The sequence below is a fragment of the Neomonachus schauinslandi genome, chromosome 9 (assembly GCF_002201575.2).
Source record: "Neomonachus schauinslandi chromosome 9, ASM220157v2, whole genome shotgun sequence".
Lineage (NCBI taxonomy): Eukaryota > Metazoa > Chordata > Mammalia > Carnivora > Phocidae > Neomonachus > Neomonachus schauinslandi.
The window spans coordinates 115,029,940-115,050,051 of NC_058411.1; the positions used below are offsets into that span (position 1 = coordinate 115,029,940).

General features: G+C 40.9%; 2 protein-coding genes across 3 annotated transcripts in view; one reads left to right on the plus strand and one right to left on the minus strand.

The window, feature by feature from the left end:
- Positions 1-7,238: 7,238 nt before the first annotated feature.
- On the minus strand, positions 7,239-8,044 carry LOC110572171 (translocon-associated protein subunit gamma-like). The gene is made up of 2 exons (XM_044918298.1): positions 7,832-8,044; positions 7,239-7,646 (listed from the first exon to the last, which is right to left on the minus strand). Exons 1-2 carry the CDS (start codon positions 8,042-8,044, stop codon positions 7,239-7,241), a joined length of 621 nt encoding a protein of 206 aa, XP_044774233.1.
- A 5,694-nt stretch (positions 8,045-13,738) lies between these two features.
- The window catches only part of TUBGCP5 (tubulin gamma complex associated protein 5), a 119,307-nt gene continuing 112,933 nt past the window's right edge, over positions 13,739-20,112 (plus strand). The window contains exons 1-3 of one of the 2 annotated variants that reach the window (XM_021680469.2): positions 13,739-13,966; positions 16,308-16,361; positions 16,481-16,589. In XM_021680469.2, the coding sequence (XP_021536144.1) occupies positions 13,821-13,966; positions 16,308-16,361; positions 16,481-16,589 (309 nt within the window). In that variant the 5' untranslated portion in view covers positions 13,739-13,820. The remainder of the gene's footprint in view (positions 13,967-16,307; positions 16,362-16,480; positions 16,590-20,112) is intronic. The other variant, XM_044918445.1, reaches the window with a different exon arrangement.

Consider the following 20,112-nt stretch of genomic DNA (forward strand, 5'->3'; position numbering starts at 1 on the left):
ACAGAAAATCAGGAAAAAGACCCAGAAAGATAGATATTATTAAGATGGAATAATAGATGATGAGATGGATAAATAGACATATTGACAGATAAACTGACAGTGATACAGTCAGAGAGCACAGAGGTAGACTAGAGAAATAGAGAAACAGAAAAACAGGCAGAAAATCAAACAGAAAACCAATAGATAGGCTGACACATAGATAAGTGAACAAAAATTAAGACATTTAGACAGAGAGAAAACAGACATACTGAAGGTGATATAGACAAACAGAAGTATATATGAATAGTTAGATAGGAAACACACCATAGACAGAGAGAGATGGAAAATAAATGATACATATTCAGACAGACAGGTAGAAAGATAGACAAGCCCTAAAAAATAAAAATGGAAGAAAAACTTCCAAACTCATTCTATGAGGCTAACATTACCTTGATTCCAAAAACAGACAAAGACCCCACCAAAAGGGAGAATTACAGAGCAATATCTCTGATGAACATGGATGCAAAAATTCTCACCAAGATTCTAGCTAATAGGATCCAACAGTACATTAAAAGGATTATCCACCATGAGCAACTGGGATTTATTCCTGGGCTGCAGGGATCCTTCAATATTCACAAATCAATCAACGTGATATTCCACATTACTAAAAGAAAGGACAAGAACCATATGATTCTCTCAGTAGATGCAGAAAAGCACTTGACAAAATACAACATCCTTTCTTGATAAAAACCCTCAACAAAGTAGGGATAGATGGAACATACCTCAACATCATAAAGGCCATATACAAAGACACACAGCAAATACCATCCTCAATGGGGTAAAACTGAGAGCCTTTTTCCGAAGGTCAGGAACAAGAGAAGGATGTCCACTCTCACCATTACTCTTTAACACAGTACTGGAAGTCTTAGCCTCTGCAATCATACAATAAAAAGAAATAAAAGGCATACAAATTGGCAAGGAAGAAGCTAAACTTTCACTATTTGCAGATGACAAGATACTTTATGTAGAAAACTTGAATGACTCCACCAAAAAATTACTAGAATACATGAATTCAGCAAAGTTGTAGGATATAAAATCAATGTGCAGAAATCTGTTGCATTTCTATACACCAATAATGAAGCAGCAGAAAAAGAAATCAAGGAATTGATCCCATTTGCAACCGCAGCAAAAACAGTAAGATATCTAGGTATAAACCTACCTAAAGAGGTAAAAGATCCACCCTCTGAAAACTACAACAATTACAAAAGAAATTGAAGAGGACACAAAGAAATGGGAAAGCAGACCCTCCATAATCATGGATGGGAAGAACAAATATTGTTAAAGTGTCTATACTACCAAAAGCAATCTACACATTTAATGCAATCCCTATAAAAATACCACTGGCATTTTTCACAGAACTAGAACAAACAATCCTATAAAATTTGTATGGAACCACAAAAGGCCCCAAAGAGCCAAAGCATTTCTGAAAAAGAAAAACAAAACTGGAGGCATCATGATTCTGGATTTCAAGCTATATTATAAAGCTGTCATCATCAAGACAGTATGGTACTGGCATAAAAACAAACAGATCAATGGAACAGAATAGAGAACCCAAAAATGGACCCACAACTAATATGGTCAAATAATCTTTGACAAAACAGGAAAGAATATCCAATGGAAAAAAGACAGTCTCTGAATAAATAGTGCTGGGAAAACTGCACAGCCACATGTAGAAGAATGAAACTGGACCATTCTCTTACACCATGCACAAAGATAAACTCTAAATGGACGAAAGACCTCAATGTGAGACGGAATCCATCAAAATCCTAGAGGACAACATAGGCAGTAACCTCTTCAACATTAGCCACAGCAACATCTTTAAAAACACGTCTCTAAACGCAAGGGAAACAAAAGCAAAAATGAATTTTGGGACTTCATCAAGATACAAAGCTTCTGCATAGCAAAGGAAACAATGAACAAAACTAAAAGGCAACCTATGGAATGGGAGAAGATATTTGCAAATGACATATCTGATAAAGGGCTAGTATCCAAAATCTATAAAGAACTTATCATACTCAACACCCAAAAATACAAATAATCCAGTTAAGAAATGGGCAGAAAACATGAATAGACACATTTCCAAATAAGACATCCAGATGGCTAAGAGACACATGAAAAGATGTTCAACATCACTCATCATCAGGGAAATACAAATCAAAACCACAATGAGATACCATCTCACACCTGTCAGAAAGGGGTAAAATTAACAACACAAGAAACAGGTGTTGGAAAGGATGCAGAGAAAGGGGAACCCTCTTGCACTATTGCTGGGAAACTCTAGAGAACAGTTTGGAGGTTCCTCAAAAAGTTAAAAATAGAACTATCCTATGATCCAGCAATTGCACTACTAGACATTTACCCAAAGGATACAAAAATACAGATTCAAAGAGGTATATGCACCCTGATGTTTATAGCATTATCAACAATATCTAAACTATGGAGAGAGTCCAAATGTCTATCAACTGATAAATGGATAAAGCAGATATGGTGTGTGTGTGTGTGTGTGTGTGTGTAATGGAATATTATTCAGCCATCAAAAAGAATGAAATCTTGCCATTAGCAGTGAGGTGGATGGAGCCAGAGTGCATTATGCTAAGTGAAATAAGTCAGTCAGAGAAAGCTAAATACCATATAATCTCACTCATATGTAGAATTTAAGAAGGAAAACAGATGAGTATATGGGAAGGGGGAAAAGAAAAAAAGGAAAGAGGGAAACAAGCCATAAGAGACTCTTAATGACAGAGAACCACCTGAGGGTTGATGGAGGGAGGTGGGTGGGGGATGGGCTAGATGGGGGGATGGGTATTAATGAGGGCACTTGTTATGATCAACACTAGGTGTTGTATATAAATGATGTATATAAATGATGAATCACTGAATTCTACTCCAGAAACTGATATTGTACTGTATGTTAACTAAATAAAAATTTTTTAAGAAGACAAGGGTTCCAATTATGTAATGCTAGGATGAGAAGCTCTGTGAGCCATCAAAAGAAGCAAAGCTGTGAAAACTATTTAAGAAAAAAACATTTAAAATATCTGAAAATTGTCCAAAGGACATAGAGGAAATAAACATTTATTTTTTTTAAATCTACTCACTGGGTGTTGCATATAAGTGATGAAACACTAAATTAAAAAATAAATAACAACAAAAAAATAAAATAAAAATCTACTAAAATAGCAATGCCTGGCTGGCTCAGTCAGAAAAGCATGTGACTTGACCTTGGGATTGTGAGTGCAAGCCCAAATTGGGTGTAGAGATTACTAAAAAATGAGTAAATAAAAACATATATATATACACATATACACACAAATCTACTAAAACACAACAAAACCAGTGAGAGTCTGTAGCATTTGAACCACAGTCAGCTCCCTTCCTCCTGCACCCTCCACCTTCTCAATTTGCTGGAAGCTCCGCTCCAGGCAGTTATGGTTAAGAAAAAAGGGCTTCCTCTCTCTTCAGTCCCCATTGATCTGTGTCTCACTGAGAGGATCAGGCAGCCAGGATTGCTCATCCCCTGCAACTTCAAGTTGAAAAGGCTAAATTCCTGGTTTATGCAGCTGAGCAACTGAGGGCTCCCTTTCTCTACCCAGCCCCTATAAGGCTGAGAATACTGGAGTCTTGATCACCTTTTCCCCAGCTTACCCCCCACTCATCCCTGCTAGCTTTAATGACCAAAGCCTGCTTAGAAATGTTTTTTTCTTAAATAGTTTTCACAGTTTTGCTTCTTTCGCTGGCTCACAGAGCTTGAAAATGATTGACCTCTTAAGAGCAAAAGTTCATTGCAGCCAGCTCACCACCCACAGCAGGGTGGAGATAGCTGAAAGAGCCCTCCTGGGGACAAAATAAAGTGACTCACAAATGCATAAAACCATTAAACAGTCTCTCTCTCTCTCATTCTCTCTCTCTCTGTCACACACACACCAATACAATCAGTGCCTTCACACAGACACAAAGCCCACCTAACACAGTGTCTGACACACATTGCTAAACACAATTTCACACACTTTCACAAACACACACACACACACCTCTAAACAGTATTTCACATACTCACACCATTAAGCAGATTGTCTTATACCCCAATACACAGTGTTCCACAAATAAGCAAAACACCATGAAACAGAGATTATCACACACATATCACTAAACATAGTGTCACACAAATACAGCAGGTCTCACTCACACACAATACAAAACACCGTCTCATATAGATAATAAACAAAGTACCTCACATGCACACACTCACACAACAGAACAATGTCTCACACACATATCCCACTATACACAGCATCTCACATTGTTGTGATATGGCTATAATTATAGACCCATTGTCTGGATGTACATTTGGACAGGTATAGTACAGTTGATTCTTGAACAAGATGAGCTTGAATTGTGTGGGTCCACTTATATGCAGATTTTTTTCAGTAAATACATTACAGAACTGTAAATGTATCCTTTCTTGTGATTTATTTTGGCTGGACCCCAAAGGTTAATATTTTGTTCACAACTGATGAGAATCTGTGGACTAAAGGGTCAAATTTATGAAAGTCCTAATGAAAAAATGCTGACAAGCACTAACAGTTCCTCGGAGAGTCTTAAAATTCTATACCTAAGATTGTAAACATTATTTAGTCCTTTTACACATCAATATTCAGTAAAGAGGTTCTCTACTAAACATTCCTCTAGTGGTATGAGACATAGTCAAGGAAAACAATGATTCCAGTCTCTTAACAGGTCAAACCAACATGGTAGGGTTGAATTGACCTCCCTGGCTACCCAAGGCCAAAGCTATACAGCAGAATAGTATGTGCTTTAATACCACAGGACAAGTCTCATGTGCCTGGCCACTATTTTTAGGTTATTACCTTGGCTGCCTTTCTTCTTTAAAAAAACTTTTCCATAAAAGCCATCTATGAAAAACCCACAGCAAATATCATTCTCAATGGGGAAAAACTGAGAACTTTCCCCCTCAGGTCAGGAACATGGCAGGGATGTCCACTATCACCACTGCTATTCAACACAGTATTAGAAGTCCTAGCCACAGCAATCAGACCACAAAAAGAAATAAAAGGCATCTGAATCAGCAAAGAAGAAGTCAAACTCTCACTGTTTGCAGATGATATGATATTGCATGTGGAAAACCCAAAAGACTCCACCCCAAAACTGCTAGAACTCATACAGGAATTCAGTCAAGTGGCAGGATGTAAAATCAATGCACAGAAATCAGTGGCATTTATATACACCAACAACAAGAGAGAAGAAAAAGAAATTAAAGAGTCAATCCCGTTTACAATTGCACCCAAAACCATAAGATGGAATAGGAATAAATCTACCCAGATTCAAAGAATCTATACTCAGAAAACTATAAAATACTCATGAAAGAAATTGAGGAAGACACATAAAATAGAAAAACGTTCCATGCTCATGGATTGGAAGAAGAAAGATTGTGAAGATGTCAATTCTACCTAGAGCAATCTACACATTTAATGCAATCCCTATCAAGATACCATCAAGTTTTTTCAAAGAAATGGAACAAAGAATCCTAAAATTTGTATGGAACCAGAAAAGACCCCGAATAGCCAGAGGAATGTTGAAAAAGAAAAGCAAAGCTGGTGGCATCACAATTCCGGACTTCAACCTCTATTACAAAGCTGTAATCATCAAGACAGTTTGGTACTGGCACAAAAACAGACACATAGATCAATGGAACAGAATAGAGAGCCCAGAAATGGACCCTCAACTCTATGGTCAACTAATCTTCGACAAAGCAGGAAAGAATATCCATTGGAAAAAAGACAGTCTCTTCAACAAATGGTGTTGGGAAAATTGGATAGCCACATGCAGAAGAATGAAACGGGACCATTTCCTCACACCACACACAAAAATAGACTCAAAATGGATGAAAAACCTAAATGTGAGACAGGAGTCCATCAAATGAAGGGGGGGAAATCAGACGGGGAGATGAACCATGAGAGACTATGGACTCTGAGAAACAAACTGAGGGTTCTAGAGGGGAGGGGGTGGGGGGATGGGTTACCCTGGTGATGGGTATTAAAGAGGGCATGTATTGAATGGAGCACTGGGTGTTATACACAAACAATGAATCGTGGAACACTATCTCAAAAATTAATTAATTAACTAATTAATTAATTAATTTAAAAAACTCTTCCATAAGTTTCTCTTCCTCAAGTTGGAGACGCCTTGTCTTTGAGTTATTTCAAATCACAAATTCAGAGACTTGTAAACATGGGGCTTCAAGGGAAAGGATTTATTCTGATATTTATGGTTCAAAAAAAGTTGTAAGATTGTGGCTAGAACACAGACAACCGGTTATTAACCTCTTGCTACTAGTATAAGTAATAATAGTTCAGTCCAGGTTACTGTGACCTCTGACAGATCAAGGAAGCCAGTTACTTTCTCCTCTTGTGATTATAGCACATTGACAGACAACTTTTTGCCTTTTAATAAATGTCGTGGTACTTTGAGTTTCCTTTCAATTCATTTAATTTCAACGATCTGTCAAAAAAGAGCCAATATACAAATATTGAGTTACATTTTGTTGGGTTTTTTTAAACTCTCAAACTGCAGACTATAAAAACATCTTGTGACAAATGTAATGATCCAACGGGGCACATGCACCCCAATGTTTATAGTAGCAATGTCCACAATAGCCAAACTATGGAAAGGGCCGAGATGTCCATCAACAGATGAATGGATAAAGATGTGGTATATATATACAGTGGAATATTACTCAGCCATCAGAACGGATGAATATTTACCATTTACATCGATATGGATGGAACTCGAGGATATTATGCTAAGCAAAGTAAGTCAATCAGAGAGAGACAATTATCATATATTTTCACTTATACGTGGAATATAAGAAACAGCACAGAGGATCAGAGGGTAAAGGAGGGAAAACTGAATGGGAAGTCATCAGAGAGGGAGACAAACCATGAGAGACTCTTAACTATAGGAAACAAACTGAGGATTGCTGGAGGGGCAGTGGGGGTGGGGCTGAGGTAATTGGGTTATGGGCATTAAGGAGGGCATGTGATGTGATGAGCACTGGGTGTTATATGCAACTGATGAATTATTGAACTCTACATCTGAAACTAATGATGTTAATAATACGTTGGCTAATTGAGTTTAAATTTAAAAAATAATTAAAAAAATAAAAACAGTTTGTGTGTCTCTCACCCTGACCACCATGCTACTTTTCCATATACCACAATCCACAAATAATTACAAATCCAAGGAGGCAAAGCTGACATGGCCCATTTGGAGCCAGTAGATAGGGGGGCAATGAGCCCTGATGAAACAGTTATGGACAAAATATAGTCCACTGTGGGGTTGAAGTTCATCAATATAAAGAAGGAAGCAACAATGACCAAGATCAGGAATAGGATGTTGTTATAAAGGATGGAAAATGTTGTAGCTTTGTAACTGACAACTTTGTTCTTCTTCCACAAGATTCTTTCATCTTTTTTCTTTTGAGACATCTTTCTTTTATCAGCTTCAGAAAGTTTTTGAGTCACTTCTTTGGAAACAGCATCCTCCCTCTTCTGTGCTACTTCGTGTTTGAGAACAAATTTCACACTTTTTTTTTTTATTCATGAAAGTCAGAGAGAGAGAGAGAGAGGCAGAGGCAGAGGGAGAGAAGCAGGCTCCCCGCCTAGCAGGGAGCCCGATGCGGGACTCGATCCCAGGACCCTGGGATCATGACCTGAGCCGAAGGCAGACGCTTAACCAACTGAGCCACCCAGGCGCCCCCAAATTTCACACTTTCGTATGCAAAGGCTACCAAATAAGTGCTTACTAGGATCATCACACTATAGAGAACAGCAGACTGAATAAGATCCATATGCCATATTCGCCAAGATAACTGGCCAGGGATGGCGGACATGATGAAGGTATTCCCAAAGAACACGAAGGACTTGGCCAAATCCTGCAGGAGCAGGTCCTCCTTGGACTGCTGCTTGGAATCGCCTTTGGAAGCCATGGTGGAGTTGAGCCACAAGCCTGGAAGCTCTTATGATTTTAATAACATTTTCTTTTCTTTACTTATTGTAGAATACAGTATATAATACATATAACATACAAAATATGTGTTAAACAACTATTTATGTTATTTTGTAAGGCTTCTGATCAATAGCTATTAGTAGTTAGGGAATCAAAAGTTATATTGGGATTTTCAACTGTGTGGGAGCCAGGAACCCTGAGCCAAATTGTTCAAGGGTCAACTGTATATGCTACTGGCTTAATTTTATAGTATAGTTTTGCTGGGCAATAGATATACATTGAATAGCATTAGAGAAAATGGAACCCACTGGATGTGCAAGGAGTCAAGTTTAATAGTACATGTTGGGCATGCAAGGAGTGATACCTGAATGATACAGAGTGGTTCTGCGTAGAGTGGTTGAATCACAAACAAGTTTGAGGGGCATGGTATTTAGTTGGGAAATTGTTGATGAACAGGAATTGGAAGTCAATGGCACAGCCTGGCTGAATATAAGTTGAATAGCACAGAGGTGGGCATCAAAGGGAAATTGCAGTGAGTACAATGGGTGCACAAGGTAAAGAAGGTTGAATGGCACCAACGTGGGTGTGCATAAAGTGTGTGTTGGATGGTGCAGATGAGTGAAAAAGAACTGACTATTGAATCACACACAGTGGGAATGCAAGACTGATATCTGAATGGCAGCAGGTGTGCAAGATGCAGACATTGGTTGCTGCACAATTGGTATTCAGACAGTGGTTTTGAATCAACATAGCACAGGTGCTGAAAGTGAAAGTTGATGTCCAAGAAGCGGAAGTGAATCTTCAAACAGCTAAAAGCGTACAATGGCTGGAAATGCGATGGTTCACAATGGGTATGAGGCATATAAACTGGATAACACAATTGGTGTGCAAATTATTAGGTGCATGGAACATCTAGATGTGAAAGGAGTCAAGTTAGGATGATGTAGAATTGGTGAACAAGGAGTTGTTACTTCTCTATAAATTATAATTGAAAGGCTCATTGTGTATGCAAAGTATGGAAATGGAGAAAACAGCCTGGTTGTGCAACAGGTGTAAGGTGAATTCTACAGAGGGGGCTCCAGCAGGTGGGTTTTGGGGTGGTGGGGTTGGGGAGCCATCCTAGGGACATAGCCTTATGCTGTGAAAAGCCATGCTAGAGTTTGGTCAAGTCTCTTAGTGCAGGGGTTTTGAGGGAATTGTTTTGTACTAAGAGCTCTACAGTCCTCACCCCAGGACCTCCCAGGATACTCTGTTTCTACCAACATAAGGGTGGGTGGGCCCCGTGCAGGGGTGTGAGTGGGCTTGGACAAATTACATGGTCACCCCTCTCTAGCCAGATCATTCCAGCCCTCTAGGAAACGTTTTTTGAGGTGCTGCCAACCCTGGAAGTGGGAAGCCAGTCCCAGGCACCTCTTCCAGGCCTCCCTGTCTGGTCCAGAAATGGACCCGGGAACATTTTCTAGAGGGGCATGTGATGACAGGAGTCCATGCAGGACTAGGGCCAGACTACTGACTGCTCCACAGATGTCTCTGGCTGGCCACTCCAGAGATCTGAAAAATATTTAAAAGGCACATTGGACCACCTAACCACACCAGGACTGTGGCCAAGACCATGTGGCCTCCTTGTCTATCCCAGGCTTATCTCTACTTCCAAATGGGACTAAGAAAAAATTTCAAGAGGCCTATCTGGTAGCCAGACCCCTCATAGGACTGTGTTTGAGTCCCGGCACCATCCCATGGCATCCCTACCCAGTGCCACAGACAGGACTCAGAAACGTTTTCCACAGGCACATCAGGTGATGAGTACCCACACTTGACCATCGTCAGGACACTTCCACAAGGCTCTCTACCCACCCAAGCCAGGCTTTGTCACCAAAAAGAGCTTAAGAAATTGTTGGGTGGTACTTCCAATGACTGGCCCTACACAAGATCTCAATGAGCCTGGAGTGCAATTTCAGAGTGTATCTGACCTGCCTGTAGTGCTCCCTTCTCTGGTGAGGGACATGAAAATATGTGGGGGGCTGCATGTGGTAAGCAGCCCCACATGGGAAATGTCAGACCTAGGCATTCCCTCTTTGGTTCTTACTGGCTCCCCATTTTGGAATGGGACTTAGGAATATGTGGGGAGTGCCTCATATGACTGGGTCCCATGCAGGGCCACAGCTGGGCCATAGGCACCCACTTAAGTCCTCTCTGGCCAGCTTGGATCAATCCCTGTTTGCAAGGGGCATCTGGCAACCATGGCCAGGACCAAGATGCCCTGCTGTGGCCCCCATGTCAGTCACAGGCTGAAGTCCACCTCAAGAGAGGGACATAGAAAAAGTTTCTGGCGGTACAACCTAGACCTCATGAGGCACCCTCTCTGGGCAGCCCTTACTGGCCCAGCCAGTGCCCACATCCTCCAGAGAGGGATAATCAGAGGCCATCCAATGACCACATAGGACCAGGGTGATCCTTAGTGCCCTCTCAGGCTTCCCTGGCAGGCTGTTTCCATCTCAGCCACTGGAAGTGGGTTGAGAAACATTTTTGGGAGGCACCTCTTTACTTTACAGGTACCAGCTCAAGCAGCTTTACAGGTTAACAGGGAGGCCCAAGAGGTCACTCTAGTTCTAGTGTGATCCCACTTGGGAGACTAGAAGCTGAAAGCACATTCTGAAAATGTTTATGCCTCCCTCCAAAGGGGTCAATCACCAGGGCAGGCCTGGGGGTCTTAGAAGGGTACCATGGGCCTGGCTGTGGCCCTGCCTGGGAACTGTTCTTTGGAGTTACCCCCAAAACATTTCTAAGTTTCTCTCTGGCATGGAAAACCCTGGGAAGGCCACCAAGTCCTTGAGAAGGAGCTTTGATGGGTCCTGGTATTAGGAGCTCTACCCAAAAAGTTTCTAACTCCCCCTCCAAAGACCAGGACCAGCCCGCTTAGTACAGGCAGGCCTGGGGAGTACACTCTGCTGGCCACAAGTCCCATATGAGTCCTGACCATTGGCTCTGTCTCCGCAAAACATTTCCAATTTCTTTTCCAGAGGTAGGCACTGCCTCAGGCTGGCCATGGATGAAGAGAAGGGCATTGCATCTCCTCCAAATTTTTAAGTCCCCTTCAGAAGCCAGTACAGACTTGACTAGGCATGCAGGTCTGTAATAAGAATCCCCAGACTGGCATAGTCCCATGTGTGGCACATTTGACAGAAACACACTTTAAATATTTCTAAGACCCTTCAAAGAAGTGTGTGGGGGGAGTACTAGGACAGGGTGGACAAGTAGGGTGAGGATGGCGTTTTGGGCCAGGCTGCAGTCATGCATGGAGCCCAGCCTTTGCATGCACTTCCAGAAAATGTATCTAAGTGCCATTCTGGAGGACAGCTCTGATCCAGGTCAGCAAGGGACAAGTGGCAGTGTGCCTGGCTTGTTTGCTGTCCTATCTTCATATGTACTTCCCAAAAATGTTTCCATGTCCACTACATTAGGGGTGACCAGCAAGGGCCAGCCTTAGAGGTCTACAGAAGGTATCTAGAGCCCTGTGGTATTTTGAATGGGGCTCAGTCATCCAGGGCACCGCTGAAAAATTTTTCCAACTCCCTTTCCAGAAAGGAGACATTGGCCCAGGACAACCAGAAAAGCCCAGGAGGGGGGCTCGGTCTTTAAGAGGTCCAAGTCAGGGGCGCCTGGGTGGCTCAGTCGTTAAGCGTCTGCCTTCGGCTCAGGTCACGATCCCGGGGTCCTGGGATCGAGCCCCACATCAGGCTCCCTGCTCCGCGGGAAGTCTGCTTCTCCCTCTCCCACTCCCCCTGCTTGTGTTCCCTCTCTCGCTGTGTCTCTGTCAAGTAAATAAATAAAGTCTTTAAAAAAAAAAAAAAGAGGGCGCCTGGGTGGCTCAGTTGGTTAAGCGACTGCCTTCGGCTCAGGTCATGATCCTGGAGTCCCTGGATCGAGTCCCGCATCGGGCTCCCTGCTCGGCAGGGAGTCTGCTTCTCCCTCTGACCCTCCCCCCCTCGTGTGCTTGCTCTCTCTCATTCTCTCTCTCAAATAAATAAATAAAATCTTTAAAAAAAAAAAAAAAGAGGTCCAAGTCACTGGGAGCAACCTGTGTAAAGTTTTCTAAGGCTTCCTCCAAGAGCCAAGACCAACTGTCTGGACAAGGAAATGGAGGCACATGCAAGTGTGTGTGCATACTTTGATTTTTAGAAATGTACGGTAAGCAATTGGATTATAGATTTGGGGTGCTAAGAAAAATGCAAACTTCTTACACAGATGTGAGAGTTATAAATATAGAGACGATAGGTGAAACTGGAGTAGAAAAGATTCCCCAGGAAGAGTAAAAATCCCCTTCCACAGAACCATTTCTAATACTAAGATTCTCTCCTTGTGAGATTTGTGCAGTCACCGCAGTTTATGTTTCAGGTAGTTGCTATGGTGTCTGAATGGCCCCGCCCAAATTTATATATTGAAATCTTAATGACTAATGTTTTAGCAGGTTGGGCCTTTGGGAGGTGATCAGGTCATAAGGATGGAGGCCTCATGAATGGGATTAGTGCCCTTATAAAAGAGGCCCCAGTGAGCTCCCTTGCCCCTTTCACCACATTGAGGACACAACCATAAGTCAGCTCCAGGAAGAGGGCCCTCACCAACCCCATGCTGGCACACTCATCTTGAATTCCAACCTCCAGAACTGTGAGAAATAAATTTCTGTTGTTTATAAGCACCTAGCTTGTGGTATTTTGTTTCAATAGCCTAAATGGACTGACAGTGGTGTATCAGCTATCTATTACTACAGTAATGCAATGTAATAAACGACATGAAAACCCAGCAGATCATTAAAAGAAAAAATAGAGGTGTATGTAACAGGTTTCTGGAATGCTTATACACAATATTGAACAGGAAGTCAGTTCAAAGGTACAGCTTTAATTAAGAAAAACAAAGACAATACTCCATCTTTGATCAACAAGGATTATAAAATCGCCTTTGGCTGCTCCCAATCACAGTGAAGCAGCGCTCAGCCCATCTGCCTCTGCCAGACAAGCCTCTTTGCTGACACCTGCTGTAGTGTGGACCATGTAGTGTGACCTGAGTAGACAAAGTGAAACTGAGAGCTCATTAGAGATCACCCTAGAAGGAGAAACTAAAGCTGGGATAAAAATGGACAACTAAGGGCGCCTGGGTGGCTCAGTTGGTTAAGCGACTGCCTTCGGCTCAGGTCATGATCCTGGAGTCCCGGGATCGAGTCCCGCATCGGGCTCCCTGCTCGGCAGGGAGTCTGCTTCTCCCTCTGACCCTCCTCCTTCTCATGCTCTCTGTCTCTCATTCTCTCTGTCTCAAATAAATAAATAAATAAAAATCTTTAAAAAAAAATAAATAAAAATAAAAAAAAAAATGGACAACTAACTGGTCACGGTACCTGAAAAGGCAGGTGCAAATAGGTACACTGAATGAAAACTAACCGGCTGCTCTCAAAATATCATAAGTTAAACCACCAACCAAGGTTAGCCAGAGATTATTATTATTAATTATATTATTGTTGTTGTTGTTAATAATCTAACGCTTAATTCTTTGAAGACGCTCCTAAACGTAGGGAGCTGAGACTGGAAAACGCAGCCCAACCGGAACCTCCTAGAAGGACCAGCACGGACACTCAACGCAGCAGAAGCGCGAACTCTCGCGACAGCGTCCTCAGCCTCTCGGAGGCGCAAAGCCTCGGGAGCGTGAACTCTCGCGAGAGCGGACACAACTTCGCGGAGGCGCGTTGCCTTGGGAGTTTCCGCAGAATGTCTCGGCCGGCGCTGCCGTGGGGCCACCTGGACCCGCAGCAAGAGCGTGACGTTCGCGAGCTCGTTCGCCATGTGGCGGGCCTTCAGGACGAGGCGGACCCCAACTTCCAGCTCGCCCTGCACTTTGTTTGGTCCAACTTCAGGTGTGGGGCGCGGCTCTCTGGCCGAAGCTAGGGACAGGAAGGGGTCAAGCGGTATCCGGGGCGCGCGGCCGGGTTTCCCCACCCCTAGCAAAGATCTCGCGCGCCCTGCTGCTCCTGCAGCAGCTTGGTGACCTAATGCCCCCTGGATCCCTGTCGCGTGTAACACACGCATACTGAAATAGTGGGTTGTGGGTTGTTGAGGGTCGGCCTTATTCTTAGAAGCGCGCTTCTAGAAAACGGGTCTGTGTCTGTTCTGTTCCTTGTCCCACCCACTGCGCTTAGCACGGTACGCTGCAGATCATTTTTTGAATGGATAGGTAAGTGAAGTTTTAGAGCAGAATAATGGTCACACTCAACACTGTATTCTTACTGATTCCCTATCTCTTCTCGGGCCACTCCAGATTTCTCTTAGCTTGGTCTTTTTTTTTTAATTTTTCCAAAACACACAGCATAATACACTGGATAACTTATATGTTGTTTACTGTTTGTCTCCTCCAACCCTATCTCCAGCTAGAATCTAAGTTCCACGAGGTTAGGGTTCTTGGTCTGTTTTGTTCGTTTCTTATCCCAACACCTAGAACAGTTCCTGGCACATAGTCCTCAGCCACCCAATAATACAACTTCTAATACAATTTCTCATGTCATTTTTCAAGATTTATCTAGTTTAGATACTTAGGTGAAGTCAGAGCTTTTATTTTTATTTATGGAAGATGTAAATTAGACAGTACTGTCATCATTATCTGTAATGGAATTATTACTAAGAGAATGTTCATCAATGTTAATATTCTGCCTATTTAATTGCAGTAGAAATCTTATTTTTTAATAAAGATTTTATTTATTTGTCAGAGAGAGCACAAGCAGGGAGAGTGGCAGGCAGAGGGAGAAGCAGGCTTCCCCCTGAGCATGGAGCACAATGACGGACTTCATCCCAGAACCCTGGGATCATGACCTGAGCCGAAGGCAGATGCTTAACTGACTGAGCCACCCAAGCGTCACTTCAGTAGAAATCTTGAATAGTAAACAGTTTCTCAGTATCTGTAATCTTGAATATCAGCCTTAACAATCATACATACAGTGACTACTTGGTTTATAATGAGAACAGTGAGTCTAAAAGCTCACCAAGTTTCTGAAATAATAAACTCAATTCTTAAGTGTAATATAAATATAACTGTCTGAATAGGTCATATAAGATGGAAATTTAAGTGTTGTATCCCAAATAATTTCTCAATGGCATTAAGTAGATGGACATCATTATAGACTTGGGAGAGACATTAGAATTTATTAGCTCCTTTTACACATTGAGAAACTAAATGATAAAGAGAAACTAAATGATAATAGGTTAAAGTAGTGTACTCAGCCATTTACTGGATAGAATTAGATATATTATTTAGTAGTGTAAATTACTTCTTTTAAAAGATTGTTGTCTCTGATACTAAAAAAATGGAAAACAAGAGTTGGTTGAGCTATACTACAATTTTATAATGCTTTAATCCATCAGAAAAATGAACTATTCATGTTTGCCTTTTTTAAAATTGTGGCCATGTTCTAGGCCCTAGAAATTCAGATAAGTGAGGTATAGCTACTATCCTAAAGGGAGACAGACAAAGTTAATTACATATGATGTAGAATAGGAGTTTTTAACCTGAGAGCCTAAAGATAGAATTCAGGTGTTATGAATTTGGACAAGAAAAAAATTACATTAACCTCTAACTAAAAAGCATTTTCTTAAATTATGAATGAAAGCAACAAGCAGTACTGGTTTACCTATGACTGTGTCAAAGGTAGAAATCACATAGTTCACATCATAAAGCTGTGGCAGATATTTCTAAATATTTTTTACTGTTACTTTAATGATAGTTATGGATCCACTGCTAGAACTTGTTATTTAATGCTTAAAAACAAATATGTCTCTTACTATATCAGCAAACTTTAAAAAATACTTCACACCTATATTTCAGTATACTTGGTTTTCTTTGTATCTTATTTTATGATTTAAAAACATTATTTTGAGAAGGGATCCCTAAACTTCACTGGGCTTCACTATGGCATAAAAAGATTAGGAACCCCTGCTATAGAATGTGCAATGCTGGACTTAGTTGCAGGGCATTATGGGAAGATGAAGAAATCAGAGGACAAAGTCTAAGGATGACCTGTGCTTGAGCAGTCTCCAAGACCACTGAGTGGCTGTTTGCCTGGATGGTAGAGGTGATATGAGGAGAAAGTGCACTCCTGGGAATATTATTGCTGAATATAGGGTATCCATAGGGATATGGTGGGCTCTATGAATAGTCCACTTAGTTATATGACAAGATTCGTAAAAGAATTGCATTTTATCTTTTAGATTTCATCGTTTCTTGGATGTTAACAGCCACAAAGTAGAAAAGACAATAGAAGGGTAAGTTAGTTTTATATATATGTATGTATGTATATATTCAGAAATATATGTATTTACTTGTAGATCTTTTTATTAATGTAAGTTTATAACTATCAGCTTATTTTTTAAATATATTTTAGAATTTATGAAAAATTCATCATTCATTCTGATCTCAGCAAAGCTGCTAGTTGGAAGAGATTAACTGAAGAATTTCTAAATGCATCACTTCTGAGCATAAAGGAAATAAAGGTATGCATTATATTGTGACATCTCCTGAGTATTTTACTGTTTCCAATCTATTATCAACTTTTTTCTGTTACTGTTTAAACATTCATTCTATTTTATAATTATCTGCTAATTGGAGCAGAACCTTCTGGAAATTGACTTAAACATTGTCATCAAACCCAGTGTGCTTCAGGCTTATGATCAATGAAAAAGCATGTTCTCGTTTAATTGTCTTCTTAGCCGAACCTACTGTGGAAATTGAGATTAGAGATTGGCACAAATAATAGCACTGTCTGGATATCTTAAAACTTTTTAATGGCTTTTCAGCACTTGCTAATAATAACTACTTATGCAATGCTAACCAAATGCCATGTACTATCCTAAGCACATTCATACTCAGTTGTGGGTCTCTAAGATTACCCCTAGACTTGAAGATTCACTAGAAGGATTCACAGAACTTTAAAACACTGCTATCCTCACTTTTAGGTTTATTATAGTAAAAGGATACGGATATAAAATGAACAAAGGGAAAAGATACATAGGATAAAGTTCAGAAGAAACCAGGTATAAGCTTCCAGGTGTGCCTTCCCAGTGGAGTTGTATGAGGATGCACTTAATTCTCCCAGTGATAATGTATGACAACATGTGCAAAGTGTTGCAAACCAAAGAGTTCACCTGAGGCTTGGTGTCTAGCATTTTGGTTGGGGGTCAGTCACATGGATGTGCAGTGTCATGTGGCAGACCATAGCTCTTCAGTCTCCAACCTCTCAGAGGTCAAACCAACGACCTCAGGCATAAGCAAATGCATTCACTGTAAGTCACATTGTTAGCATAAGCTAACTGGTCAAACTGATACTGCATGGCCCAAAGCCTCTGGCATACAGAAACACTCTTCTCAGCAGGATATTCCAAGGGCTCAGAGGTTATCTCAGGAACTAGTCAAGGGCCAGTCCTAAAGACCTTTGAGATGTTCAGAGTTTGGGCAACTCAAGCTTCCTGAGTAAACCCTTTATTGTGCACATATATTAACTCATCCACACAATAAATACTGTGAGGTATTGTGTAATTGTTAGGCTTTCCTTTTGTCTACACTGTGGGAAGTGGTAAGGAAGAGCACTTACTATCAATAAACTGTCAATTTAAGGAAAGAAAGGCTATAAAAATATTTCTGGAAGAGAGCTGCGTAGAGCTCTGAATCCATGCCATAATGATTAGAAACACACGTCTGTGTATTATTCCTGTAAGGACCATTTAGAAAGAGAAGGAGGTAAATCTTTTTTAGATCTTTTCTTGATTTATATAGCTTCTTGGATAGACTTTAGACTTTAGAATTTAATAATTTAGACCCTATGACACCATAATACTAATTTTTTAAAAAATGGCAGGGCACCTGGGTGGCTCAGTCGATTAAGCATCCAACTCTTGATCTCAGCTCAGGTTTTGATCTCAGGGTCATGGGTTCAAGCCCCGCATTGGGCTCCACACTGGCGTGGATTTTTTAAAGATTTTATTTATTTGAGAAAGAGAGACAGAGCACAAGCTGGGTTAGTGGAAGGGGGAGAGGGACAGGCAGACTGGGATCATGACCCGAGCTGAAGTCAAATGCTTAACTGACTGAGCCACCCAGACACCTCTGGGCTTGGAGCCTTCCTTAAAAAACAAACAAACAAAAAAAACTCCTGCAGCTACTCTGGAAAACAGTGTGGGAGTTCCTAAAAAAAGTTAAAAATAGAATTACCCTATGACCCAGCGCTACTATGTATTTATCCAGAGGATACAAACAGTGATTTGAAGGGGCACATGCACCCCAATGTTTATAGCAGCAATGTCCACAATACCCAAACTATGGAAAGAGCCCAGATGTCCATTGCTAGATGGATGGATAAAGAAAATGTGGTATATATGCAATGGAATATTACTCAGTCATCAAAAAAATGAAATCTTGCCATTTGTAACAACGTGGATGGAACTAGAGGGTGCTATGCTAAACGAAATGTCAGTAAAAGACAAATACCATATGATTTCACTCATGTGGAATTTAAGAAACAAAACAGATGAACGTAGGGGAAGAGAAGGAAAAATAAAGTAAGATAAAAACAGAGAGGGAGACAAACCATAAGAAACTCTTAATTATAGGGAACAAACAGGGTTGCTGGAGGGGAGCTGGGTGGGGGGATGGGGTAATTGGGTGATGGGCATTAAGGAGGGCACTTGATGTAAGGAGCACTGGGTGTTATATGCAACTGATGATTCACTAAATTCTACCCCTGAAATTAATAGTATACTATATATTAACTTAATTGAATTTAAATAAAAAAATACATAAAAATAAATAATAATAATGGCAAGCATTTTTTTTGTATTTTATTTTATTTTTTTATTTTTTAAATTTTATTATGTTATGTTAGTCACCATATGATACATCATCAGTTTTTGATGTGGTGATCCATGATCCATTGTTTTCGTATAATACCCGGTGCTCCATGCAGTACGTGCCCTTCTTAATACCCATCACTGGGCTAACCAATGCCCCCTCCTCTCTCCCCTCTAAAACCCTGTTTGTTTCTCAGAGTCCATAGTCTCTCATGGTTCATCTCTCCCTCCAATTTCCCCCCCTTCATTTTTCCCTTCCTTCTCCTAATGTCCTCCATGCTATTCCTTATGTTCCACAAATAAGTGAAACCATATGGTAATTGACTTTCTCTGCTTGACTTATTTCACTTAGCATAATCTCCTCCAGTCCCATCCATGTGGATGTAAAAGTTGGGTATTCATCCTTTCTGATGGCTGAGTAATATTCCATTGTATATATGGACCACCTCTTCTTTATCCATTCATCTGTTGAAGGGCGTCTCAGCTCTTTCCACAGTTTGGCTATTGTGGACATTGCTGCTATGAACACTGGGGTGCATATGGCCCTTCTTTTCACTGCCTCTGTGTCTTTGGGGTAAATACCCAGTAGTGCAATTGCTGGGTCATAGGGTAGCTCTATTTTTAAACTTTTGAGGCACCTCCACACTGTTTTCCAAAGTGGCTGTACCAGCTTGCATTCCACCAACAGTGTAAGAGGGTTCCCCTTTCTCCACAACCTCTCCAACATTTGTCGTTTCTTTCCCTGTCCATTTTTGCCATTCTAACTGGTGTAAGGTGGTTTCTCAATGTGCTTTTGATTTGAATTTCCCTGATGGCTAATGATGATGAACATTTTTTCATGTGTCTGTTAGCCATTTGTATGTCTTCTTCAGAGAAGTGTCTTTTCATATCTTCTGCAATGGCAAGCATTTTTAGAGCACTTGATGCATGTGAGGCTCTCTTAGTCCCATAAAGACTATATTCAGTAGGTATTACTCCTATACTCATTTTGGCAAGGCATGCCTTAATCTCAGTCTCATTTGTACCAATGAAAATACTTGTGTTATACAGAATAATTAAATGAAAGAAACCGTGAGTGTCACTTCTGATTCCTCCTTTGACCTTTTCATTGCCATCCCTGGTCATTTTTCTGTACATTCCCTGAACACGGGGGAACCACATTCCCTTGCTCTAC